The 10,000-nt window shown below is 43.5% G+C and overlaps 1 protein-coding gene across 1 annotated transcript in view; it reads right to left on the bottom strand.

The window, feature by feature from the left end:
- LOC121863693 (glutamate receptor ionotropic, NMDA 2B-like) overlaps positions 1-10,000 on the bottom strand; it is a 92,565-nt gene that overhangs the window by 77,516 nt on the left and 5,049 nt on the right. The window contains 1 exon segment of the mRNA XM_042362435.1: positions 5,678-6,518. Within this exon segment, the coding sequence (XP_042218369.1) occupies positions 5,678-6,050 (373 nt within the window). The 5' untranslated portion in view covers positions 6,051-6,518.

The following is a 10,000-nucleotide window of genomic DNA, read 5'->3' as shown; positions in this document are numbered from 1 at the left end:
ATTCTCAGAGTTCCTGAATAAAGGATTCTCAGAGGTTCCTACGAGTAAAGGATTCTCAGAGGTTCCTACGAGTAAAGGATTCACAGAGGTTCCTACGAGTAAAAGGATTCACAGAGGTTCCTACGAGTAAAGGATTCTCAGAGGTTCCTACAGTAAGATTCACAGAGGTTCCTACGGTAAGGATTCTCAGAGGTTCCTACGAGTAAAGGATTCTCAGAGGTTCCTTGTAAAAGGATTCTCAGAGGTTCCTACGAGTAAAGGATTCTCAGAGGTTCCTATGAGTAAAAGATTCTCAGAGGTTCCTATGAGTAAAGGATTCTCAGAGGTTCATATGGTAAAGGATTCTCAGAGGTTCATACGAGTAAAGGATTCTCAGAGGTTCCTACGAGTAAAAGGATTCTCAGAGGTTCCTACGGTAAGGATTGTCAGAGGTTCCTACAGTAAAGGATTCTCAGGGGGTTCTACAGTAAAGATTCTCAGAGGTTCCTGAGTAAAAGGATTACAGAGTTCCTACAGTAAAGGATTACAGAGGTTCCTACGAGTAAAGGATTCACAGAGTTTCCTGTTAAAGGATTCTCAGAGGTTCCTACAGAGTAAAGGATTCTGAGAGGTTCCTACGAGTAAAGGATTCTCACTGGTTCCTACGAGTAAAGGATTCTCAGAGGTTCCTATGAGTAAAGTTCTCAGGGTTCCTACGGTAAAGGATTCTCAGAGGTTCCTATGAGTAAAAGGTTCTCAGAGAGGTTCCTATGAGTAAAGGATTCTCAGAGGTTCTTACGGGTAAAAGGATTCTCAGAGGGTTCCTATGAGTAAAGGATCTCAGAGGGTTCCTATGAGTAAAGGATTCTCAGAGGTTCATATGAGTAAAGGATTCTCAGAGGTTCATATGAGTAAAAGGATTCTCAGAGTTCCTACGAGTAAAAGGATTCTCAGGGGTTCCTACGAGTAAAGGATTCTCAGGGTTCCTATGAGTAAAGGATTCTCAGAGGTTCCTACAGGTAAAGGATTCTCAGAGGTTCCTACGAGTAAAAGATTCTCAGAGGTTCCTACGAGAGTAAAGGTTCTCAGAGGTTCCTACAGTAAAGGATTCTCAGAGGTTCCTACGGTAAGGATTCTCAGAGGTTCTTACGAGGTAAAGGATTCTCAGAGGTTCCTACGAGTAAAGGATTCTCAGAGGTTCCTACGAGTAAAGGATTCTCAGAGGTTCCTACGAGTAAAGGATTCTCAGAGGTTCCTACGAGTAAAGGATTCACAGAGGTTCCTACGAGTAAAGGATTCTCAGAGGTTCCTACGAGTAAAGGATTCTCAGAGGTTCCTACGAGTAAAGGATTCTCAGAGGTTCCTACGAGTAAAGGATTCTCAGAGGTTCCTACGAATAAAGGATTCTCAGAGGTTCCTACGTTAAGTTTATAATGCCTCACTAAATAGGGGTTAAGAGGGCTGCCGTCCACTCCTGCTAGGACCCTGGTGAGAGAGAGGTTCTTTAAAGGAGATGTGATGTTTGCTATTTCTCTCTCTCTCTCTCTCTCTCTCTCTCTCTCTCTCTCTCTCTCTCTCTCTCTCAAAATCATCCACAAATACATTTTTACGTATTAAGAAAAAATACAACGACGGGAATTGGGAATGATATTGGAATGGGAATTAAGATAGAATAGTGAGACGTATTGGAATAGGGGAATATTGCTTCTGGAAATAGGAACAACCTGATGGAATTTGATTGATATTCCCATTCCAATTTTCATCTATCACAAAGGAGGAGTTATAAGGGATATCGGGAATGGGAATGGGAATGAAGAATTTTTTTTTACACAGGGTGACCCACTTGATAGACTTAGACTATACTGGAAAAAGAAATTGGTTGAGGGAATTCGTCATTTTCTGGTTAATACATACATACATACATACATACATACATACATACATACATACATACATACAAAAAGTTTTCCTCTGTGTGTGTGTGTCTGTGTGTCCCGTGTCTATGTGTATACCCTGTGTGTGTGTGTGTGTGTGTGTGTGTGTGTGTGTGTGTGTGTGTCTGTGTGTGTGTGTCTGTGTGTGTGTGTCTGTGTGTGTGTGTGTACCAAGCTCTCCGAGGAGGTCAATGACCTTTATTTTCACCAACAATATTTCACCCCATTTGGTCTCCATGGCAACTGAGGTCGATTATCTATCTATCTATCTATCTACCGGCCCCGAAACAGCCCTGGAACAGCACCTAACAGCCCTGGAACAGCACCTAACAGCCCTGGAACAGCATCTAACAGCCCTTGGTAAAAGTTCCCTCATTTAGTAGTGATTAAGGGACCCCAAGTTTACCCTGAAAGAAGCCTTAGGTGTTTATTATTGATCTCTCTCTCTCTCTCTCTCTCTCTCTCTCTCTCTCTCTCTCTCTCTCTCTCTCTCTCTCTCTATCTATGTCTCTCTCTCTCTCTCTCTCTCTCTCTCCTATCTCTCTCTATCTCTCTCTCTCTCTCTGCTCTATGTCTCTCTCTCTCTCTCTCTCTCTCTCTCTCTCTATCTCTCTCTATCTCTTCTCTCTCTCTCTCTCTCTCTCTCTATCTATGTCTCTCTCTCTCTCTCTCTCTCTCTCTCTCTCTCTCTCTCTCTCAAGGAAGTAATTTTCACCCATTCTATCACACGAGAATTAATTTTTTCCTCCACTGACAAATTTAGATTCAAGTGTTGACCAAAATAAATACATCTTGAAGCCATCGGGTGTGGAACAGGTGTGGGACAGGTGTGGAACGGGTGTGGGACGGGTGTGGTGTAGGTGTGGGACGGGTGTGGTGTAGGTGTGGGAATGTGGGGCGGATGTGGGGTGGGTGTGCGATAGGTATATGACAGGTGTGGAACAGGTGTGGGAAAGATGTATGACAGGTGTTTGACAGGTGTGGGACGGGTGTGGAACAGGTGTAAAGGAGACGAGGTGCAACTTTCCATTATTCCAGGTTGGCCCTCTCCCTCCCACTCAGTGCCACCTGTCAGCCTTTCTGCCTCTCTTCTCTTTATCCTTTATCTTCACTTCCTCTTCCTCCCTCTTTCGTTTTTTTTTTCATTCTACCCTTCCAGTTTTCTCTTCCTCTCTCTATTCCTCTTCCTTCTTTCTTTTACTTCATCTTCTTTCTCTTCAGTTCTTCCTTTCTCCTTCGTGTCACCTCCTCTCCCTCTCTTTTTTCTCTTCTTCCCCTCTCCTCCCTTGCCTTTCTGCCTCTCTTCTCTTTATCCTTTATCTTCACTTCCTCTTCCTCCCTCTTTCGTTTTTTTTTTCATTCTACCCTTCCAGTTTTCTCTTCCTCTCTCTATTCCTCTTCCTTCTTTCTTTTACTTCATCTTCTTTCTCTTCAGTTCTTCCTTTCTCCTTCGCTTTCTCCTTCTCTCTTATCTCTCCCTTCCTTCCCCCCTTTCTTCCCTTCCCTCTCCTCCCCACACCTCTTCGTTTCCTCCATCCACCACGTTTATTCTCTCCTTCCCTCCCCTTTTATCTACGTTTTCCTATCTCCCCTTTCCTCTCCCTTCTCCCATTAGTTCCCCCCCTTAGCTAATGACCCCTTACATAATGGTAAAGGGACGCATCCCCAGGTGTAGCGGCCTTTAATGGTGACAGACAGACAGACAGGGAAAAAACGTAAAAATTCCCTACCAGAACCCAATGAGACAGGGAAAAAACCCGTAAAAATTCCCTACCAGAACCCAATGAGACAGGGAAAAAACCCGTAAAAATTCCCTACCAGAACCCAATGAGACAGGGAAAAAACATGAATGGTTGAGACACACAGGGAAAAATAATAGAAATGCATAATATTTACATACTAAATATCCCTAGAGACGAGGTGGAGCGGCTATGTGGATATCAAGTGATGTGGGTGGGTGGATGGGTGGTGGGCGTGGGCGTGGGTGGGCGTGGGTGGGCGTGGGTGGGTGGTGGGCGTGGAGTGGGCGTGGGTGGGAGTGGATGGGTGGTGGGCGTGGGTGGGAGTGGGTATTTGTGTGTGGGTATAAGTGGATGTAAGTGGATTGTCTCTAATTCAGTATTATTCTTCCTATTATCTATATATCATCCTTTATCATCGTCTCTCTTCTCTTCCTCTCTTTATTATCTCTATTATTATCTCCATTAAAGTAGAGAGAGAGAGAGAGAGAGAGAGAGAGAGAGAGAGGGTAGATGGATAAATAGACAGATTAAAGACAGACAGACAGACAAAGAATTAGAGACACAGACAGAGAGAGAGAGACAGAAACAAAGAGAGAGAGAGAGAAAGTGAGTGAGAGAGTGAGAGAGAGTGAGTTGGTGGCTCCCGACTGGATGTTCCCGTGCCATGACAACGATTGTGGGCAGGGGAGAGGTGGTGGGGGAGAGAGAGAGAGAGAGAGAGAGAGAGAGAGAGACCAAATTTGTAACAACAACAAAAACAGCAACAAAAATAATAATAATAATAATAATAATAATAATAATAATAATAATAATAATAATAATAATAATATCATCATCATCATTAACAAACAAACAAATAAATAAATTAACAAATACTCATAAAACAAATAAAATAAACAAAAACACTAAATAATACTTAATATACACCATTTACCCTTCATAAACCTCTAAGGTAACATGACATTAATTCTCCCTTCCTTCACTTAAGTCTTGCAACTCTGTCAAATTTCTTTTATTAACAACAAAGGCATTCTGAGGTACCATTAAGTGCTTGTTAATTAGAAGTTAATTTATTGTTATTATTATTATTACTTTTTATTATTATTATTATTATTGTTATTTTATTATTATTATTATTATTATTATTATTATTATTATTATTATTATTGTTGTTTTCGTATGTATGTATGTATGTATGTATGTATGTATGTATGTATGTAAGTATGTGGGAATGGAAAATACACATTCTCACTACCTAATCACCTAACCCAAATAAATAACCATAACTTTACAATCAATCACACAATTAAGTCGACTTTCAATCACCAATAAGGGCCTTTCCTGATACACTATGCCACTAAGTTTCAAGTCAATCCGTCAAGTGTGTGGAGAGCTATGGTGTGGAAGGATGGATCGTGGACAGACAGACAGACAGATAGTGGCAGACAGACTGACGGACCGCGGGGTAGACAGGTTGGTGGTGGTGGTGGTGGTGGTGGTGGTGGTGGTGGTGGTTGTCTCATCGTAAGTTCATACAAGTCTTTCTCACTCATGTTCTCTCCTTTCTCTCACTTCTCCCTCTCACCTGTCCTTCCCTCTCACCTGTCCTTCCCTCTCGCCTGTCCTTCTCTCTCACCTGTCCTTCCCTCACACCTGTCCTTCCCTCTCACCTGTTCTCCCCTCTCACCTGTCCTTCCCTCTCACCTGTCCTTCCCTCTCACCTGTCCCTTCCCTCTCCTCTCCCCACACACACATCTGTACACACCCTAATAATCTACAGGTGTTGAGTTAATTTGTGTAGTTTCACCTCACAGTCCGTCACACCTGTCCAAGATTCACCGGGACCTTGAAGGAAGAACACCTGTACACCTGTCATGACCTGTACACCTGTCTTGACCTGTACACCTGTCTTGACCTGTACACCTGTCTTGACCTGTACACCTGTCTTGACTTCTACAGTCTCTACAGTACAAGACCTCTAAATATTGCATAGTATTCGACTCAACACAACACAACACACACCTATAGTGATGGTATGGTCTTCATTCTTCCTGTCGTAGTTCTTGAGGTAGGAGTCAGTCTCTTGTGGCACCTGCAGTAGCAACAAGGTGAAGGCCACGAACACCGCCTGTTTCCTGTAGGTGTAGCAGCAGGAGGTGGAGGAAGAGGCCAAAAAACGACGGGTGGTATCAGGTGAAGTCGTACATGTAGTGGCTGGAGGTCGTGGAGGTCGTGGGGGCCGTGGAGGTCGTGGGGGTGGTTCCTTCAGTCGGGCCTTTACAGAGGGACATACTGAAGAATTCCTAGACGCTGCGAGGAATAGAGGTGATATCCTGTAAGAGGAGGAGGAGGGCCAGTAGTGAGAAGGGCAAGTTATGGCCCTCATCCTGGCCATGGCTCGGGCCGTAGTGGTGAGGGCAGACGGCCGGTCCCTCGCTCTCACCTTCGTCGGGAGGGAGAACACATCAGAGGAGCAACACCGGGACTCTGGTGACGGAGGTAGTAGTCGTAGTAGTAGTCGTAGTAGTAGTCGTAGTAGTAGAGGTGGAGGAGACGAAGTCGTTGATGGTAGTAATGGTGGTCGTAGTGGCAAAAATTAGGATCTCGATAAAGGACTCTTCAATCCCGTATCCTTAACTTCCCATAACATTCCTGCAGAAGGGGATGACGCCGAAGAGAATAAGAGAGAAAGGGAGCTTACAAAGAGCTCTCCCTTTCTCTGGCTGTCTACGGTTCTCCCTGGTACACGGAGAGACTACTGAACCCCGGCAGAAGTAGTAGGTATTTTGGGCATTTCTCTTCTTCGTCAGGTTACCCCTCTACTGACGCGGCCGTACCATCACCTCGCTCGCCCGGCCTCGCTCTGTAGGGAGAGAGAAAAAGAAAGGGGGAATTAGTTTAGTGGGTTAGGTTAGGTTAGGTTAGGTTAGGTCAGGTCAAGTCAGGTCAGGTCAGGTCAGGTTACCAACTATATGACCACAGATAATTGCGTTGTGAACTACCGAACAGACAAACATTTATGAATGCTATACTACACACAACACACACACACACACACACACACACACACACACACACACACACACACACACACACACACACACACACACACACACACACTAATTCACCATTTTCACTATCCACCACCATCATCAAACTCTTTCCTCTATACCGTCCATTCTATCCCCACCCTATCGTCCATTATCCCCTATACCCTCTCTTTATCAGCCCTTCCCCCTCTTCCTATCCATTATCTCTCTTTTAATCATCATTTTTTCATCAGTTCTCTATATTATGTTCGTCTATATATTTTGTTTAATGTCTATACTCTCTCTTGCCCTCTCACCCTCCCTCTCACCTCCCCTCTCACCTCCCCTCTCACTTCCCTCTCCCTTTCATACACTCAGATAATAACTCGTGTTTGCTTTATTCCTTTTTACATAGTAGCTTATTCATGTACGTCTTTTGTACGCACACACATACACACACACATACAAAGAAAATTAAGAAGAAAGAAAGTGAGAGAGAGAGAAAGTGAGAGAGAGAAAGAAAGTGAGAGAGAGAGAGAGAGAGAGAGAGAGAGAGAGGTAGAGGTAATTCTGGCCTCTCTGTTACCTCCAAGTATTTACAATGAGCTGAAAAAAATGGTTCCGGCTTGACACGTGGTGAGGGGGGAGGGAGTGAGGGGGGAGGGAAGTGAGGGGGCGGGATGGGGTGGAGGAGGGGCGGGGGGAGGGAGGTGAGGGGGGAGGGAGGTGAGGGGGCGGGAGGGGGGAGGGAGGTGAGGGGGCGGGCCATCACTCAGTTTCTTGAGGGTGTTGTCTGGCTATTGTGTTGGAGGAGGTGATGGAGGAGGTTGTGTTGGAGAAGGTGTTGGAGAAGGTGTTGGAGGAGGTGGTGGAGGAGGTTGTGTTGGAGAAGGTGTTGGAGGAGGTGGTGGAGGAGGTGTTGGAGAAGGTGTTGGAGAAGGTGTTGGAGGAGGTGGTGAAGCAGGTGGTGGAGAAGGTGTTGGAGAAGGTGTTGGAGGAGGTGGTGAAGCAGGTGGTGGTGGGGGCTTCTCCTGGTCGCCATACATTTAACTCATCAACCAATGAAATACCTTGTTGTTAAAATGCCGCTTTCTGATTGGCTACCCATTTATTATTTACTAAACCTTATCTACCAATCAAAAACAGTTTTCTTTAATAATTTAGGTTTAATATTCACAACCAATGAAAATAATCCATACTCATATCAGTCCATTATCATTGGCTGATAAGATACCTGTGTTATTATTATGGTCGACTTTCAGACAGACTACATCCACACCACCAGCCACACTCAGCCACCAGCCACACTCAGCCACCAGCCACACTCAGCCACCAGCCAGTGATGTCTAACTCAACTTTAAATCTTGTAAAGGAGGTCACAGATGCCAGGGAGAGAGAGAGAGAGAGAGAGAGAGAGAGAGAGAGAGAGAGAGAGAGAGAGAGAGAGAGAGAGAGAGCAAACAAATAAAAAAAACTTGCCCAACTAATCACAAGGAACCAATGAACTGAAGAAATTTGTATTGTCCCCCCCAAAGATTCGCCAGTCCCAATCTTAGTGATTCAAACTCTCAATGATTCGTGTATGTTTGTGTCTTCCAATCCCTGTGTGTGTGTGTGTTCTAATCTTTCATCTTATTTCTGTTAATCTTTCGTCTAATCTGTGTTTTTTTTCCAATCTTTCGTTCACCCAAATCGTCGTATATGTCCAATCACCTTCATACCGTGATTAGATAGTTCCAATCCCTCTTCCGTGATTGGTTGAAGGAGAATTACTGACTCGTGATTGGTCAGTCTCATCCACTTCAAAAAAATCACAGATTCTGAATAATTTTTAGATAACAAGAAATATTTTCCCTCTCCCTTCCCACTCTGTCTCTCCCCACTCTCTCCTTCTACCCCTTTCTCACCCTCACCCATCCCTTCCCCTACCCCCTTTCCCTCTCTTACCCCTCCCCAACATAATATTTCCACATTCTTCATTCATTCCTGCTTTCAAAATCAGTCGTATAATAAATTTGCTTTCACTCCTGCTTTCAAAATCAGTCGTATAATCAATTTGCTTTCACTCCTGCTTTCATTATGTGCTGTATATCAATGCCTAGCTATTAAACACATTCGCTACAGTAGGTCATAACCTTTGTGTTTGCTTTCAATCAACTGCAGAATGAGGTGAGTTGGCGACGGTATACTGCAGGATGAGTTGAATTCCTTGTTTATATCCTTTAAAGTGAGTTGAATTCACTATAATTTCCACCTAGTGTATAATTAGTTGAATTCACTGCCTTCGTTCAGCTGCAAATTGGGTTGAATTCTGTCTCTTGATGTCTATTGCAAAATGAATTGAATTATTTTAGAATATTGCAAAATATGATGAATGAAATAATTTGGCAACATTGTACAATACGTTGAATACATTGTTGATAGCCAGTTGCATGAAATAAGTGGGTTTTTTTGTTTCTTTGTAAAATAAGTTAAATGTTTGTTTTATTTCTATTGCAAAAAAAAAAATATTGGTTGAAATCTTTGTTCCGGTTCTGTTATTAAATCATTTGAAGAACATTTTTCTGGGGTCAACTGTTTTGTGCTTTAGTATTTCCCATAGAGAGAGAGAGAGAGAGGGGGGTCTCTCTAATACACCAGAAAATATTTGTACCTCTATAAATTATGAAATTATCAAGACAATGATTAAACAGTAATAATGGTTGTCCCTCATGTAACGAGGATGGCCGGCCCAAGGGTCACCTAGGCGTGAATTGGTTTATGGTGTAGAAACTGTCGCCAACACAACAACCACACCCTGAGTTAACGAGCTGCATGACCCAGTGTCAAGGAATAGTCCGAGAAGACCGGACAACTCGCCAACTGCACTGGCTAACCATTACCCCGGAACACGATCCACAAATCGATTAACATCCAGGTCCCCAATTACTGCTGGGTAGACAGAGGCAAATGGTGTTAAGAAACTTGCCCATAGTTTCACCCAGCCCGGGGATCGAACCCGGGTCCACTCACTTGCGAGGCGAGCATGCTGACCATTACACCACAGGTCATAAAACACACACACACACACACACACACACACACACACACACACACACTTCTTCTAGATAAATATTTATAATTCCGATAAAAAAATAAGGAAGTTCTGTAGAATTTTTTAAAGAATTTTCAACATTTTGATAATTTTTTAAGAATTTAGATGAATTTTCAGAATCCGGATTTATAAGACGAACGGCTCAAAAACACAACTTGTCTACCAACCCAGGTAAGGTATGTTGATCAGGAAAAGCTCTCTGAGTGGCCCCGCTCAGGTAAT

The sequence above is a fragment of the Homarus americanus genome, unplaced genomic scaffold (genome assembly GCF_018991925.1).
Source record: "Homarus americanus isolate GMGI-L3 unplaced genomic scaffold, GMGI_Hamer_2.0 scaffold8807, whole genome shotgun sequence".
NCBI lineage: Eukaryota > Metazoa > Arthropoda > Malacostraca > Decapoda > Nephropidae > Homarus > Homarus americanus.
This window is presented reverse-complemented; position numbering and strand designations above follow the sequence as displayed.